Genomic DNA, 18,331 nt, shown 5'->3' on the forward strand with positions numbered 1-18,331 from the left:
CATATTCATGTTTGTAGGATCCAACTCCAGCCTACCAGCCCAGGGCAGTGACGCAAAACAAATGTCTCTTTCTCCTTTAAAACAAAGCTGCTCTTTTCCTTTTTGTTGTTCAACTAAAAGACAACAGCAAGACTATAACCTCCCTTAAAACATAAATAAATAAGGACCCAGACTGGAGTAACGTTAAGCAAGTACAAGGATCAGAAGAGGTAGATCTCTACCTCGCAGGGAGGTCATTTGCCCCCTAGGAGTTGAATAAAGCAAAGTTAAATGTACCCCCCCACAGACTGAAAACAAACGCCTATTGTGCAGCATAGCCATCTAGGGGGAGAAAAGGCATTTTAAAGTTACCAAATGTTTTGATTTCTGTAATAAGTAGTGCTCCTCACTTCCTTGCAGATAACTGGTTGACCTATGTTCTGAAAGGCTGAGGGTAACCCAGAGTGGTTACTCTGAGTTCTTTATTTTGTGAAAAGGTGGTTTCTTATCAGCATACGTTTCAAACGTTTCAAACGGGTAAGCGGTCCTCTTGGGAAAGTGTTTCTATTTGTGGAGTTGGCTTTTATACTCTGTGGTTATCTGTTTCTCCTTGGCATCAGTGGCATTTGGCTAATACTTGTAGCTCTGAGAATACGGCCATGGCGCTGTCCCTTGCAGGTGATGATAGGGGTTTGCACACAGAAGTCAGCTTTTAGTACAGGTACCACGTTTTATGGCTAGTCTAGGTAAGTTTTTACCTACAAAAAAAAAAAAAAAACTAAATGTGAATCACACCGCAGGCAGTAATTTGAGCACATACGTGTTTGTTTATAATCTGCCCTGTTGTAAGGATTTGAGGTGGGTATTATAGATTTTACTTTGCTTCTGATGCAGTTTCAGCATTGATGTAAATATAAATAATCTGATAATTTTAAAAGAAAAAATGGAGAAAAATAAACTATTGTAGATAACATTCTAGTCAGATTGAAAATTCGGATTATAGCTGCCATGACCTGTAACGGAACAGAATGCAATCACATTGTTAAATACTGTTTAGCTGAGGTCCATCTTCTAGCAAAGTGTTCTCTTCATGCTTTCCCTCACAAAACTGAGAGAACATTTCACATATAATCATTTCATCTTGATACATGAAGTAAATAATCATGATTTGGGGGGGTATTGTAAATTCTGTTTTAAGTAACTTAGTTGGTAATTCATGATATATTAATAGATGGATATCACCACCTAGTGGTCATATTGTATTTTGTGTTTCAAAACTTCACATTCCCAGAATTCCACTTAGAACTACGAAGGAATAGTATTCCTGGTGAATTAAGTTCCTTTAGTCTGGAGTTTAAAATATACTATATACTTATTGTGAAGCTGAAAGTTAAATGTGAAATTAGATAATTTTTCAAACGCAGCGTGAAGTTAACACACAGAGTCACATGCTTAGTAAAATCCTAGCAACTGAGGCAAATATTAGAGCCAACGTTTCTCATATCTTCACTTTATACACAGTAATAGAACACAGTGGAAAGTTTTCCTTGGCAACTTACTTTGGTATGTGAACCTAGAGGACATTTTTGGTTTTCTTATGAAAGCTTTTCACAGAGAATTAAATTAGCAGTGTTTGGGGGGAGGGAGAGTAGATAGAAAGCAGCGACTGGACTGTTAGATTTAGTATGTTCTCCCATCAATTACAATAAAATATTATGTCATAGGAGAGCTTCACTGGGCAAATGTCAAGAATGGTTTTTACCAATGGAATGTGTGTGATTATTTAAATGTGCTTGGCAAAATCCATAATAGTTCTGAAACATAGAGACTTTAATTGGCCATTTAAGATAATTTAAATTATAGTGAATTTTAAAGAATAAAAAGTGACTGTATCTAAGCTGAAAAATTATAGCAAAAAGTGTGCATAGGTAGATGATAGTTATATAGATAGATGAAAGAAGGCCCTTGGCAGCTGCAGATTCAGGATTTCAAGTTTTGCAGTTTCAGTTACACATGAGATACCCTGAAGATTCACAAGATGAAATAATTCGTACTTTTTTTTCCTCAGGTACAAATTTGAAGTGTATCTAGTGGCTGGCTAGTGTGTGAGAATTGTTCAATTAGCTATCAAATCTGTCTGGTGGGTAGCTCAGTTTTTGCATTTCCAGAGGTCTATTGCTGTTTATTCTGCTAAACTTTGAACCATTTTGGATCATATTTATGGCGGGAACCTATCTGCCACCAGGTGTGTGGGAATAGGGACATTTCTAAAGATCTTAGATAATTCTTCCCTAGTGCCAGGAAGTTCTGTATTTGTAGGTGTGTGTGTGTGTGTGTGTGTGTGTGTGTGTGTGTGTAATAGTGGTAAATATCACATTTGTGTCTCACAAAAAGATGAACTGCAATTTTATCTAGTGTCTGTGAAAATTCTGTTTTCTTTTTAATAGAGATGAAAAGAAATCAAGAGATTCTGAACAGAGTATCTAACTTTTTAGGAGAACTAGTTAGTGCCCAGTGATTATTCTTCATAGTTATTTGACCAAGTTAAGAAATCGTAAACTATCAATGAGAAGAATTTGAAATGGGTCAAATATTATGGAGAAGAGTTCATTATCAATTAAGTTTTGATAGGACCTGTTGCTTTGTAAACTTCTCCCTTTCAAGAAGCTGATAGAAGAGATTTAAAAACAAGAGTTTAATGTTCCGGGGATTCTTTCTCCACTAGAAGTTGAAAGAAAGTTTTCATTTTTGAATCTTGTATTTTCAAAGTTTTCATTTTTGAATCAAATTTACAAGATTTATACAAAATTTTGACACAGAAAAACAAATACTATTTGGAATGTTGCATAGAGGGGTAAGAGTAAGTCATTCCGTGGTTGAGGAACCTTCCTTACTCCAGTTTTTCCTTTTCACCACCTAGCTGTTTGCATTTTTCTTCATAAATTGATTTGCTTACATATGTATCAAGTAGAGGACCAGCTGGGATAGGACTGTCACAGCAGTAACTGATTAATACTGGATATCCTGTTTCTTTTCTTTAACTGAGAGCCATGAACCCAAGCAAACTCCTTTTTTAAAGCAAAACAAAGCTTTTTTAGAAAGTTTATTTCTAAATCTTCTATATTTCTGAAACAATGGCTTTTTAACCTGGAAAAAAGGCAGTTTTCATCTCTGTGTAAGGAAAATGTCAATTAGTCACATTACATGTTTACCATCAATTTCTTTTGTTCGTGCTTGTGATACTAGTTATCTGCTGAGATGTTAGCACCATTGATCAAGGCCCTGTGGTGTGTATTTTACAGATAAAAGATCCCCTGGTATCTCTGAATGATAGTTGGGACTCCTAGAGTCCCAACTATATATAATCAGAAATTCATCTTGAAAGGATGTTAAACTCTGTCTAACTTTAGTAGATTACTTTTGCAAGATAACTTTCAAAAGCCGACACTCCACCCCCATTCCCACCCCCAAACACACACACACTCTACCCCTCCCCCCCCCCCCCCCCCCAGTGTGTTTATGGAATCCAGGGGAAGACTTGCAAAGAGCTGAGGAGAGAGAAGAGCTCCTTAGCTATGCTGCTTGACAAAAATTAGTCAAGTCCCTCTTAGGTCTGTGGAATTGAGGTCACTCTCTGAGAGTGAAGAATTTTGGCAGGCTGGGAGGTCCTGTGTTCTCCAGAAGACCTGCAGGTTAACTTTTTGCTTTTATGTTAATGTGAGACAGAAACAAATTCTTGACAATAAAATACAGATTATTTGGAACAAAACAAGCTAAGTATTTATTAGGTTTGATAGATTTTGATGAGTAACTTAATTCAGTTCTGAGTTTTCCCTCTCAGTATTAAGATTGGTTCAAATGAGTTCTCTGGTTTGTAGAGATAATTTTCATGTGAGAGAACCATGCGTAGCTTTTGGGTTTGGGCCAGGGTTTTTTGAATCATTTTATGCCTTTGGCAGCTGATGTATTCAAATCCATTTGGGGGGAAAAAGAAAGAGAAAACAACTGAAAAGTTACAAAATCCAGTTTAATTGAAATAGTTGTCTCTTTTGGCACTTTGGTTTTTTACAGAGACAGAGAACAGTCATTTAACGGGAACTCTAGGAGCAACTTTACCATATAATAGGCAACATTAAGCAGTTTCATACTGGATACAAAATAATTATCTCTTCATAAAGTGCGAGTTTGTTATAGAACACGTAGAAAATTATATATCTGAAGTGGCTTTCCTCTATATCAACTACTTAAGTTGTATGTCCTAATTTTCTCTGCCATCAGGAAAGAATGAAAATGCAAAGTAATTTAGAGTTCTCTTTTCAGACATAGCCTTGATGTTATTCTGTTCCTTGGGGGAGGCAACGAGAGTTTGGGGTTTGGGTTGGAGAACATGAGTCTCGGAGACACAGACAAATGTGCAGAAGTCTGATCAGCATTTATTTTTGTCAATGGTGTTGAAATGAATTCTCCGTAAACTGTGCTGGCTTTTTGGCATATTTCTCAGTTTGCCTGTCCAGCCCTAGAAGAGGGTTGATCTAGGGTAGACCAGCCAGGATGTTTGCTTATGATTCCAAATGAGGAGGAAAAAAATCAAGATGGGAGTAGGGCATTTTTCTCTGCCCATTCTGAGAATCTACATTTCTGTGTGTATAAGACACTGTCCATTTGAGAGAGGCTCTATTACATTCTTAGAACTTGGAACTGATTTTCTGAGGAGAGATCTCTTTCTAATATTTAACTTCAGTGAAAAAATATATTATTAAACCTGAAGTCAATGATTTATTTTTTTATACCCTTTACCCTGCAAGTGATATTAAAAATAAAGCTGTAAAGAATTCAGGAGGAAACAAAGAGTTATTCAGAAAACTGGAGTTTCCTTTGCTAAAGTTAGGTTGGCAATAACATGGAGCCAAATCAAAGCATCTTAGCCAAAATAAATCTGCACAATGGAGCTATCAGATATGAGGTAATAGTGTCACATGCCTGTGGGTATCCAACATTCTTGTAAAAACCACAGACCCAAAATTTGGTCCTGCACCATTAAGCCCCAGTTCTGCCAAGCAACAACACAGAACGCAGGTTTTCAATCACTGTTGCAAGCCCAATGTAATTCCCACCCAAAACAATTAAATCTTTTACCAGAGGTCTGAGTCTGGGCAGCCTAAGCCCTGAGAATCACTTCAGTGGCATGGAATCTGAATCTCATTTCAGTGTGAAAATGAGGCAGTCATTGTTCAGATCAGGAGGAAAAGTCAGCTGCAAAATACACGGCAGGCCAGGAACTAGTAACTTGAAGTGATATTTGTTGAGGTTAGATTAGAAAAAGGTTAGCTAAGAAATTTATAAGTTCTTTCTGATAGCTGCATAGACCATCTTATAGTGTTCATTTTTGCTGATTAGAAAAATAATTCACGCTGTCTTTAGGGAAGTGGAAAATATATAAGAATATATAGAATAAACTATTACCTCCTCATATAACTTAGATATCTGAGAGTGTGTGTAAAATTTGGATCAGTGCATGTTTTTTGTATTTTGCTTTTCATTGCATATTTTCTGTATTTTGCTTTTTAATTTTAACTTAAAACTTCTTTTAGTATTTTCCATTTCCCTATATATTCTTCACAGACAAGATATACAGACTATATATATATATATATATATATTCACTCTATAGATTTTTACCCATTTGCTGCTAGTATAATTAATATTTTAGATAACTATTGTTCACATCTCTGATTATTTTTTTAAGATAGAATTTTAGAAGTGGAATTATGGGATGTAAGTGGTGGAACTTTTTGAGGTTCTTGATGTCTATCACCAACTGTTTTCCAGAATGGTTATTGTCTGTCTCACGTATCATTTGCCAACAGTGAGCAACATCTTTGATTAGAAGTAGATGTGGGGGTGCCTGATTGGCTCAGTCAGTTGAGCATCTGACTTTGGCTCAGGGTCATGAAGTCATGGCTCCTGAATTCAAGCCCTACATAGGGCTTGGTGCTGTCAGTGTGGAGCCTACTTCCGATCCTCTGTCCCTCTCTCTCTCTGCCCCTGCCTCTCTCTCCCTCTCTGTAAAAGAAATGAAACATTTAGAAGTAGATGTGGATAGGGTAGAATGCAACACACTCTGTTGTTCATTATTTCTAACTATCAAATTATTTATTAAACAATACCAGTGTGTGCCAGGCATAATTCCTGGCAATGAGGATAAGTAGTAAACAAAAGAACCCCAAGTTCCTGTCTTCAGTGAGCTTACATTCTATTAAGGAGAAAAAAAAATACAATAAATAAATTATATAGGACATCGGAAGTTAATTGTTATGAAGACAAATAAAACAAGAGATCTGGGAGTGTGTGTAGGGACAAGGACTCAGGGAGCATTACACAGTTTGCATATCCTGTGGATGTGTGGGAAAGTTTTCCACCTTTGAGGACTTTTTTACGTGTTTCCTGTAAGAGGTTAGTTAGAAAGTAACCTAGAAATGATTGCACGCCAAAATCCATAAGTATTTGAGGAACTCTGGAACTTTGGCTATAGAAAATATCCAATACAGATCTTTGTTAGTTTTAAGGAATTCCTATTGCTTTGCTTATTAATTTAATTTAATTTAATTTAATTTAATTTAAATTTTTATTTTGATGCTGCTTTAATAGGTCTGTTAAAGACAACTTAGTTACGTATCAGCAACAGGTTGAATATGACTTTTATTTTGCTTTGTTGCTCCATTTCCTGTTTCCTTGTTTATTATCTATCTAAAAGAGTAGCAAAAGCAAAAACAAAAGGCTTTATGGGTGGAGGGTGAGAGATGATAAGGGAAAGGAAGTAAGCAAAGAAAAGGAAAACAGAGAAATAATTAGCAACCCCTTTTAGAGCAAATGTCGGTTCCTGGCTTCAGGGAGACCTGCCAGTCAAAGGATCCTCTGATCTTCCTTCCCAAGGCCATCAAGGCAGTTACTCAGTGGTACCATTCAGGCTACTAGAGTTGGATTTCAATCCATTTAATTTCTGGATCTCCACCAGAAAAATAAAAACACCCTTCATTCTGTGTTTTGGCAAAAACAAACAAACAAACACAAACCACACCTTTATTAAGCTTCCCTTGGTTCTTTGCAATTTTATCGCTTTTCAAAGACTCTTATATAGTGGGGATCTCCTTATCTCGATCTTAATTTTTGGCATGATTGAGGAGGATTTTAAAACAAAGCTAGGAAAAGAGGTTGAAGGAAAAGTAGCAGGTCTCCTAATCTGGAGGCTTTCAAACTTTAGATCTTCTCACAAATTATTTTATCAAAGATCAAGGTTTTTACCATACTTAAAAGTTTTAAAAGCCATTTGTTTTTCTGAGAAGAAAAATCAGATATTGTCTAATATACTTATTATACATTTTTAAAAGATATAAAAGTAGCCACAGTGCTATTGGTTTGTTTGTTTGTTTGGCATGTTCTGAGTTGGAAACAACGGCTTTACTCTTAAATACAACTCTTTTTTCTCTATCTTTCCCAAATAAAATCCCTTAATTCAAGCCACAAACTTATTTTAAATTTAATTCAAGAAAAGACATAGATCTGTAGGACCAAGAAAGATAGTCATCTCAGCCATTGCACACGAATCTGAATCTGTCCCTCTACCAAGTGAAGAAAGTTTGACTCTATCAGATTTGGTAGCATTAGATGTGATGTACAACATGATAGCATGCAAAGCATATTGAAAAAGTGATTCTCAAGTTGATCCAGAAAGATACTGAACAAACTTGTCCCATATCACATTCTAGTTATCAGGAGACCCAAGGCTAGGAAATTGCTCTCTTAATTATAGTCTGAAGTTTATAATTTTTCAACAGACATAGGGACTGTGTTTTTCATACAATTATTGATGATGGAGACATTTTAAGGTAACAAGAAATTGAATGTAAGCCCAAGAGCCCTGAGTGCTTAACATCTCAAAGTCCAAGTTTCTCCAAATCCTACTGGATTCTTGTAAGAGATAATGCATACCAAGTACCTAGGAGAGGGCTTCATCCATTATAGGTGCTGAATAAATGACAGGTGTTATTCTGATGGAAAGCAAAAGATAATTCTGGTTATAGTTCATTGCCCAGACTGGGAAATCAAAAGATACCATCTAAAGATACAGTTATAAAGATAACCAATAGAGGGGCGTCTGGGTGTCTCAGTCATTTAAGCGTCTGACTTCGACTTAGGTCATTATCTCATGGTTCTCTAGTTGGAGCCCCGTGTTGGGCTGTGTGCTGACAGCTCAGAGCCTGAAGACTGCTTCAGATTCTGTCTCTCCCTCTCTCTGCCCCTCTCCCACGCGTGCTCTGTCTCTCCCTGTCTCTCAAAAAATAAACATTAAAAATAATTTTTTTAATTAAAAAAGAAAATCAATAGAAAAACATAAAAGAAAAACAAATATATTTTATAGTAAGTTATATATGACTTTTTATTATTTTTTAATATTTATTTATTTATTTTTGAGAGTGAGAGACAGCACAAGAGGGGGAGGTGCAGAGAGACAGAATATGAAGCAGAGCCCCATGAGGAGCTCAAACCCACTAACCATGAGATCATGACCTGAGCCAAAGTCAGACACTTAAATGACCGAGCCACCCAGATGCTTAAATGACTGAGCCACTCAGACGCTCCTAGCAAGATATATTTTTAGCAGTTTGTCTTTTGTATCAATATGCTTAACTGTGGTCAGTGTTCCAATTGAGAGAAAACAACTTCCAGATTTATATTGTAAAGCAAAACTTAACTGTATAGTGCATATAAGAATCACATCTAAAGCAGAATTATTCAGGGGTCACCTAAGTGGCTCTATTGGTTAAGCTTCTGACTCTTGATTTTGGCTCAGGTCATGATCTCATGGTTTGTAGGAATGAGCTGTGCGTCAGACTCCGCACTGTTAGTGTGCAGCCTACTAGGGATTCTCTCTCTGCCTCTCTGTCTCTGTCTCTGTTTCTGTCTCTGTCTCTCTCTCTCTCTCTCCCTCAAAATAAATAAAAATAAATGAATAAGTAAGAACTTTAATAAAAAAATAAAACAAAATTACTAAGGAAGGTTGAATATGAAATGACGGAAACATGTATATTGGGTAAGTATAAAAAATAAATTAGCAAATGTCTCAATTTTTCTTAACCAAACAAATGAATTTAGATAAAACCAATCAATTAAATAAGGCAAGAAAACATACTTTATAGTGGCAAAGAGGTAAAAGAAAGAATACAAATTTTATTGCACTGTCATTATAATTACACAAAATTACATGTGCCCATAAGGGCTGGGAGAAAACATGACAGAGTGATGAGATTATGGATTTTTTTTTCTCTACTTCCACTCCCATTAATATTGTTACACTTAATAATAATAACATCAAATTTCTTAAGTCAAGCATTCATTACATATTTAGAAATGTAGGATATCTAGAACAAAATTTCTCAGACGTATCTCATTGCCAAAGGAAAAAAAAAATACACGTGTGCTGTAGAGAGACTTTGAAATACGTATATTTTCCACTCAGAGTGTAAAAGCTTTTTTCTTTATCATTAAAATAATTTCAGTTAGATAGTTCAACAAAAACTGTTGAGTCATTCTAATTCCATTGCAATGTAATGGCTCTGTTGCTCTTATCATTTGCTACTTTTCGACTATCAAGTAGTTAATTCTGTTCTTCCTCCATTTTTATAGCAATATGAGAACTGGAGGCCCAACCAGCCAGACAGCTTCTTTTCTGCTGGAGAAGATTGTGTTGTAATCATTTGGCATGAGAACGGCCAGTGGAATGATGTTCCCTGCAATTATCATCTCACCTATACCTGCAAGAAAGGAACAGGTAATGATCAATTAATAACGCATACCTAATCTGCATTTCAATTATCAAGCAAATTCAAGATGAATAAACTTCATTAGTTCAAGACACAAACTGGATGTCATATATGGCATCTCTTGCTGCTTATGGAATATTTCACTCCTCCAATACATTTGCAAAATTCATTTTCAGTAATGTCTTTACCTTAGATTTCAGATGCTTAAGATAACAATGTCATATTCGTATTGCAAAAAACTACCTGGCAGTATCTTTAAGAAAAACAAAGTACCAGCCCAAGAGTCTGTCCACCTGTTTATTCTGATGAGGAGAAATTAAAAAAAAAAAAAAGTCAACATCTAAGAATCGGGTTATATCATGAGATAATCTGGATTTTTTTACTCTGGTAGAAAAATAAGAACTGGTACCATTTGGTCCATGTTGGAACGTGTCAGTGGTTTGAAGTTCTGGGGCTTAAAAACCATTGCCCTCCCTCACTAGGGTTGTTCCCTCATTTTGTAGGCATTTGAAGTTTATAATCATTTCTGTAGGAGCTCATTATGTGTTTATAAACAATAGAACAAAAGCAGCGTCACTCTATTGTTGAATACCTTCAACGTCTGCTAAAATAAAAACATTTGTGATGTAAGCTCTGTAGCAAGAATTGCTTAGTCAACATTAAACAGATAAAATTAAGAACACTGATTTTAGAAAGTGTTTATTACTGACCAATATGTTTGAATTTCTGAGGCACACTGTATAGACGTCCTCCTTTAAAAAAAACAGGAATTCCATAAAAATTTTTTAACCTTTCACAATTGATAATGGTGTTAGAATATGAAAATTTAGCCTCTAGACCTAGAATTTTTCATCAAGTAAGAGTACAATTGCAAAATATAAATTTCATTGGATTCATTTGTCTTTGGATATAAAAGTAGTGAACTAAAAATACACAATCTGCAGATATTTTAGGAACAACTTAAACCCCAATACTAAGAAATTCTATCAGAAGAAAGAAAACACTGAGATACACAGAGCTCAGATGAAACTCAGCTGTCAGCCCTGTCACTCTCTCTGCTATTGTCTTATCTAAAGTCGAATTTATTATGACTATCCTTTCTGTCTGAGCAGCTTCCCTGGCTTTGTGCATTACTTCAGCACTTCTGCCACGGGACTGGTGAAAATAGCAAATCAGGTATTTGCTCTTTTCCCTGTTTCTAGTGTAAGAAGTCTTTAATGAACTGTTTGTCTTTCTCTGAATGTCATGTTTGCCTTCTTAGGTCTCCAAATGTTCCTTGGAGTCATGCCTTTCCCTTTGTGATCCAAGCATTCTTGTATGCCCCATGTTATTTTTTCCTAAAGCAGGGTTTCTCAACAGCAGCACTGTTAATATTTTGGCCCAGGTAATGCTTAGTTGTGGGGGCTGTCCTGTGCATTGCAAGTGTGTGTTCTTGCCCTCCATGCAATGAATGCCTGGAACGTTCTTCTCCACCCCCCTATCCTCCTCCTTTGTTTTGTAAGAACCATCAGCGTCACTAGACCATGCCACCTATCCCTGGGGAGGGAGGGAGAGAGAGAAAACTGCCCCAGTTTGAGGACCACTGCCCTATAGCTACACAGGCTTTACAAAAACAGCATCCTGGTTTACATTTCCAGATGGGAAAAAAGATTTGTAAGACGTTGGTTCTACTTGATTAAGGGAGAAAACCAAACCAAACAGAAAGATTCCTGTATTTTGTCACTCTTTTGTCTGATTTTTATTCATATAGACTTAACTCTTTGTTAATCAAATACTCTGGGGAATGTTATAAATGTCTATAGACTTTTATAAAAGACTCATTTCTCCTTTCACATGTTTTAGACATCCTTAAACATACAGACCTAAATAATTATACTTTTAATTAAATACGTGTGAAGAGGATTATAATATGTGTATATAAAAGCCATTATTTCCAATTTTACTGAGAGTTAACTGACATACATCACTGTATAAGTTTAAGGCATACAGCATGATGGTTTGATTTACATAAATTGTGAAAATGATTGCCACAGTAGGTTCAGCTAACATTCATCTTCTCACATAGATAAAAGAAAAAGAAAAGAAAGAAAAAAGAATAAAGGGAAAACATTTTTTTCCTTGTGATGAGAACTATTACGATTTACTGTCAACTTTCCTGTATATCATACAGCATTGTTAGCCATAGTCATTGTGTTACATTGCATCCTATTACTTATGTATCTTAAAGCTGGAAGTTCATACATTTTGATCACTTTCTATGAGTCTGTTTGGTTTTTTGTTTTAGATTCCACATATTTAGAGTTAGATTTTAGATTTGCTTTAGATTCCACGTGTAAGTATTTGTCTTTCTCTGTCTGAATTACTTTACTTTGTATAATGCCCATTCGTGTTGTCTCCAATGGTAGGATTTTCTCATTTTTTATGGCTGAATAATATTCCATTATATGTATGTATATATACCCACAACTTCTTTATCTGTTCATCCATTGATGGACACTCAGTTGTTTCCGTGTCTTGGCCATTGTAAATAATACTGCAATGAACATGAGGGTGCAGATATCTTTTTGAATTAGTGTTTTTGTTACCTGTGGATATATTCCCAGAAGCAGAATTACTGGATATATGGCAGTTCTATTTTAATTTTTTAAGGATCCCTCAAACTTCCCTGCTACTTTTCTAGTAGCTGTACTAATTTACAATCCTGCAATGGTTCCCCTTTCTCCACATCCTCACCAGTATTTATCTCTCTTTTTTTTTTTTTTTGATGATGGCCTTTCCAATAGGCACGAGGTGATATGTCATTGTGATTTTAATTTGCATTTCCCTAATGACTACTGATCTTGAACATCTTTTCATGTACCTCTTGGCCTTTGTGTATATTCATTGAAGAAAGTCTTTTTGGACCCTTTGCCCATTTTTTAATTGGGTTATTTGGAGTTGCCGCTGCCCTTCTGGTCTGAGGGGCTGGAAGACACTGTCTGCAACAGATGAGGCTGTGACTCAGCACCTTGCCTGGGTGTGAGCAAACCAAGCTCTAGAGCTGGCAAATCTCCTCATTTGAGGATCTGAATCAGGCAGATATGTTCCCTGGTCAGAGTGCACTTCTGACTTGGCTCTGCAGATAAGCAATGCTGCTGGCTGGGATTACTACTTAGGCACTGCAGGTATGAATTTGGTCTACGAAGATTCATGTGCTGGTTGTTTCAGACCCCTCCCCCTCTTTGGAGTCATAGTCAGATTCCCCGTGGCTGAGTCCCAAAGATTCCCCTGTAATACCCGTGGTGCAACATCAGAGTAGGGCTCCCACAAAGCATCCCACAATGCTGGGGAAGCTGGTTTTCTTCCTGGCGTTCTTTTTTCCAACTGGAAGAACCTGAGGCTCAGAGAAGACCTCTTCGCTTGATGCTGCACACTCCTGGTGGAGGAGCAAAGTGGTCAATGGTTAGCCATTCTCTTATCCTGCTAATGGAGTCTGTCTTCGTCTCTGGGCTGCAGGGGAGTGCTTTAACCTCCCCTCCCTGTTCAAGGATTCTCTCAGTAGTGTCTTGTTCTTGAATAGATGCTAGTTGTTCTTGGAATCATCACTTTTTAGAGAACACCTCAGTGCATACTATCCACACATCTTTGGATCATTTTGCAGATTCCTTACAGTCCCATCTGTTTACTTCCCAATTCCAACCATAGATAATGACTTCATTCTCCTATTTTCCTCTTTAGTATTATCACATATGCTTGTATTTGTAAACGACAAATTGTTTAGTTTTGCACATTTTTGAACTTCAAGTGGAATCATATTGTATGTATTTTGTGACTTGCTTTTTTTGTTCAGCGTTATTTGTGAGATTTATCCATGTTGATACATTTAGCTGTATTTCTTCATTTTGCTGCTTATAGTATTTTATGTATAACTAACTATATAACATGTTATTTACCAGTTCTCCTGTCAATAGACATTTAGGTTATATTGAGTGTTTTTGCTATTATAGACAACATTTCTATAAATATTCTTCAATTTGTTCCAGGTAGACCTCTGTGAGTTTCCATAGGGTATTTTTCCAGGAGTGACATTGCTGAGTCATAGGATTTATGTGCCATCAAATTTATTACAAAATGCCAAATTATTTTCCAAACTAGTTTTCCAATTTGCACCTTCCACCAGGAATATGTGAGAGGTCCTGTTACCCCACATCTTCTTTAACATTTGATATTATTGGACTTTGAGATTTTTGCCAATCTGGTGGGTATAAAATGTTATCTGTTGTGATTTAATTTGTGTTTACTTGGATACTTTTCCCTGAATATCATTTCATATACTTATATGGCATTCACTTATAGCTCTTTTGTAAAGGTTCTATTCATGTTTGTTCCTCATTTTTAAAAATTGATTACTTCTCTTTTTTATATTGATTCATAGGAGTCATTTTTATATCCTGTTTTGTAATCCCTTGGCAATTTTATCTGTTGCAAATATCTTCTCCCAGTTTGTAGACTGTTTTTACTCCTACCCTGTGGTATTTATTGATGAACAGAATTCTTCCTTTTGTTGCATTTTTCTTTATGGTTCAAAACTTTCTGTGTCTTAAGCAATCTTTACCTACCCTAAAGTCAGAAAGATAGTCTACACTGTTTTCTAAATGTTTTAAGGTTTTTGCCTTTTATATTTTTGTATTTAAACCTTCCAAAATTAATTTCCCATGTATTCCCTGAGGTAGGGAATGAAGTTCATTTTTATCCATATGAATACCCAATGTCCAAGTGAAAAAAACTACCTTTTCTCCACTGTTCTGCCATGTTGCTTCTGTCAAGTATCGAGCCTATATGTGTGGATCCATTTCTGGTCTATTTGCCTGTCCTTCCCAATACCGTACTCATTGAATTATTTTAGCCATATTATAAGTCCTCATCTATAAATAGCTTTGAAAGAAATCTATATTGACAATGACAACTTTTAATGTGTCAGCATACCACAGAATCAAGTGTAAGTGAATTATATAATTGATAGTTTTTAACCTTAACCTCACAAACCCATTAGTTTTCCGACTGAAGACATATAATAAATAAAAACTTTAAGATACTGATGGAGACAACACCGATAAGCCACATGTTGGCATGAGACAGGTGCTTTTTAATTTGGAAGTGGCCCTTCCAGATGGGTAGATGAATATATGATCATTTAGCCTAGTGGTTCCTTACTAAAACACAGTTAAAGGTGATATAATCTGAGATTGAAACTAGGCACAGAGTCTCAGTATTTCGCTTTTGCTCTTGAAAAATTTCAATTCTTCAATTCTAAATGATTGCCTTTGCTGAAGGTGCTTGATTGGGTACCGTAAAAAAGGAAAGAAAGCAAAAGATTCATACTAATAGAAATATTTAGATTATTTGGCAATAACCCAATTTACTTTTCTTCAGTTGCTTGCGGCCAGCCCCCTGTTGTAGAAAATGCCAAGACCTTTGGAAAGATGAAACCTCGTTATGAAATCAACTCCCTGATTAGATATCACTGCAAAGATGGTTTCATTCAACGCCACCTTCCAACTATCCGTTGCCTAGGAAATGGAAGATGGGCTATGCCTAAAATTACCTGCATGAACCGTAAGTGGTACTTTAGAAAGAATGGACAACCGTGCTCTAACAGCTACTAGACACCCTCATTTTACAGCTACGGTATTGGTAGTTTAGGGTATGGAGCAAGTAATATTGTTGTGTTTTCTTTCTTTCTTTCTTTCCTTCCATGTAGCATCTGCATACCAAAGGACTTACTCTAAGAAATACTTTAAAAATTCCTCATCAGCAAAGGACAATTCAATAAATACATCAAAACATGATCACCGTTGGAGCCGGAGGTGGCAGGAGTCCAGGCGCTGACCCCCCAAATGGCGAACATGTGTTTTCATCATTGCAGCCAAAGTCCTAACTTCCTGTGCCTTTCCTATCACCTCGAGAAGTATTATCAGTTGGTTTGGATTTTTGGACCACCGTCCAGTCATTTGGGGCTGCTGCACTCCCAAAACATTTTAAATGAAAGTATTGACATTCAGTAAGAAGGCTAACAACATGAAAGAAAATGAGGGCAGAAAGTAACCGTTTCCAGCCTATCTAATTTCTTTAGTTTTCTATTCGCCTCCAGTGCAGACCATTTTATAGTGTATACCAGCATACTGTACTATTTAAAAAGCTCAATTTCAGCACCAATGGCAATGTAAATAAGATGATTTAATGTTGATTTTAATCCTGTATATAAAATAAAAAAGTCACACTGAGTTTGGGCATATTTAATGATGATTATGGAGCCTCAGAGGTCTTTAATCATTGGTTCGGCTGCTTTTTGTAGTTTGTTTAGGCTGGAAATGGTTTCATTTGCCCTTTGTCAGCAAGACCGAGGACGGCTTTTCCTAGACAACTAACAAACACAAGGTCTTATAGGTCACTGCACCACGTCAGCCTGAAGTGCAGTTTGCTTCCAAGCGGTGCTGAAGCCTGGCTAATAGGATCCTGACAGAACTAGGGACTGCACCGTGGAACTCCTCTTTGCTGCATTCCTTTCTCTTCACTTACACGAAAGGCCTGAATGGAGGACTTTTCTAGGACCAAGAGCATTTTTTAGGGGTCAAAGTGCTAATTATTAACTCAACCAGGTCTCCTTTTTAATGGCTTTCATAACACTAACTTACAACGTTACAGATCAACACATTTCAAATGGATACAGACCTAAGGGTTATGGAGGGGGGTGGGGATTGTTAAAACAACAACACGCATTCAAAGAAAGAAATTTTGTATATATAACCATTTTAATCTTTTATAAAGTTTTGAATGTTCATGTATGAATGCTGCAGCTGTGAAGCATACATAAATAAATGAAGTAAGCCATACTGATTTAATTTATTGGATGTTATTTTCCCCCAAACCTGAAAATTGACATTAGTGTGCTAGTTATTTTTCAGTGTTAGCCTTTATGCTTCCCTCACACAGTTTGGGGCCATATAATCTAGGTATTTTGTCCCTGATTAAATAATGTGATGGATAGAATGCATCCAGTGTTTATTATGAAAAGAGTGGAAAATGTATAGCTTTCAGCAAATGGTGTTTGCCCATTCTAAGCAAGGAGCTACAGAGAGAGTGTGGGCATTTCTTCCTATTAGGTGGAGTGTACATGTTGACATTTCTCCCTGTTTCTTCCCACTGTGTTTTCTCCCCTTTATTTGAATAAAGTGACTGCTGAAGATGAATTTGAATCATTATCCACTTAATTTAATGTTTAAAGAAAACCCTGTAGTGGAAAGAAGGCATTTAGGAGCCATTCCCTAATTTCAGTTAGAACAACCTTGAGGAGAATAGACAACAAATAAAATGCAAAACGAGCAGACCCAACGTGGATTCTTGTTCGCGAAACCTCCTTTGGCTCAGAAGGAACAACAGTAGCTACCATCATTCTCTGTGGCTTTAAGTAAGTTCCTTGGTTGTCACACTGTGATCCACCTTTAGGTGTTCCAGAGCACAGAATGACAGTGTCGACCTATTAGGTTTTAATTTTCCTCTTTCTTTGCAATGCACACAATACGTTCCTGTATTTATATTATAATATGTATAGTGTAAAATGTGAATGACTGTTGTTTTTTTTTTTCTTTCTTTCTTTCTTTTTTTTTTGTGAATGAAAATCTAAAATCTTTGTAACTTTTTATACCTGCTTTTGTTTCACCAAAGAAACCTAAAATCCTTCTTTTACTATGTTGTGACTGGTCTGGTTATTTACAACTTTAAATGCACCAACATTTTTACACCCTAGTTCCATCACAAAGTTCAAGCTGCTGGCTTGGATGAACTGATTTTGTGGCTAGCAGAGAAGTGATTATATATGTACCTGTGAAAATTCAGATAGTAATGCTGATAGTGTTTACATCTACATAGTTACCCATTAATCTCAAATGTGAAAGATGCATTCAATAGGAAAAGTGATGGCTCATGTTTACAGAATGCTTCCTATGAACCAGGCCAAGTGCATCATCTCCCAGCAGCCTGTGAGAGCAGTGCTGTTACTGTCTGATGAATGAGGGATCGGCCGTAGAGAACTCAAGTCCTTTGTCCAAAGTCCCATAATTAATTTGTAGTGAATGCAGGTCATTTCCAGAGTCTGCATGATATTCTCAAGAAAAATGTAAAATATTATGTTCCAATTGTTATATGTTTAGGAGGTTAAATTACTGGCTAGAAGATCCTATCTAAAAAGTGATCAGAAGATTTCAAAAGCATCAAGTTTCTATCCACCCAGACATCCATCCATTTCTTCATTTTTCATTCATTCACTCTTAAGTCATTACTATGTGTCAGGCACTGTCCTGGGCCCTGGAGACTCAGCAATGAATGAACTAGACAGATCTCTGCCCACATAAAGTTTTTTATGCGGGGTACATCCCATGGGGATTATTTTAGAGTTTTGTTCTATTCGATAAATTTATGGATAATTTGGAAGAACAAATCCATGATATGTTCTGCAGTTGTAGCGAAGATATCAGAAAGGGCAAAGGTGAGTT

The 18,331-nt window shown here is 36.4% G+C and overlaps 1 protein-coding gene across 4 annotated transcripts in view; it reads left to right on the top strand.

Moving 5' to 3' along the window:
• The window catches only part of VCAN (versican), a 120,937-nt gene that overhangs the window by 93,851 nt on the left and 8,755 nt on the right, over positions 1-18,331 (top strand). For 3 of the 4 annotated variants that reach the window (XM_003981130.6, XM_003981131.6, XM_003981132.5), the window contains 3 exons: positions 9,664-9,808; positions 15,213-15,395; positions 15,541-17,029. In XM_003981130.6, the coding sequence (XP_003981179.2) occupies positions 9,664-9,808; positions 15,213-15,395; positions 15,541-15,668 (456 nt within the window). In that variant the 3' untranslated portion in view covers positions 15,669-17,029. Of the gene's footprint in view, positions 1-9,663; positions 9,809-15,212; positions 15,396-15,540; positions 17,030-18,331 lie in introns of those variants that run through there. The other variant, XM_045033290.1, reaches the window with a different exon arrangement.

This window comes from Felis catus, chromosome A1 (assembly GCF_018350175.1).
Source record: "Felis catus isolate Fca126 chromosome A1, F.catus_Fca126_mat1.0, whole genome shotgun sequence".
NCBI classification, from domain to species: Eukaryota; Metazoa; Chordata; class Mammalia; order Carnivora; family Felidae; genus Felis; species Felis catus.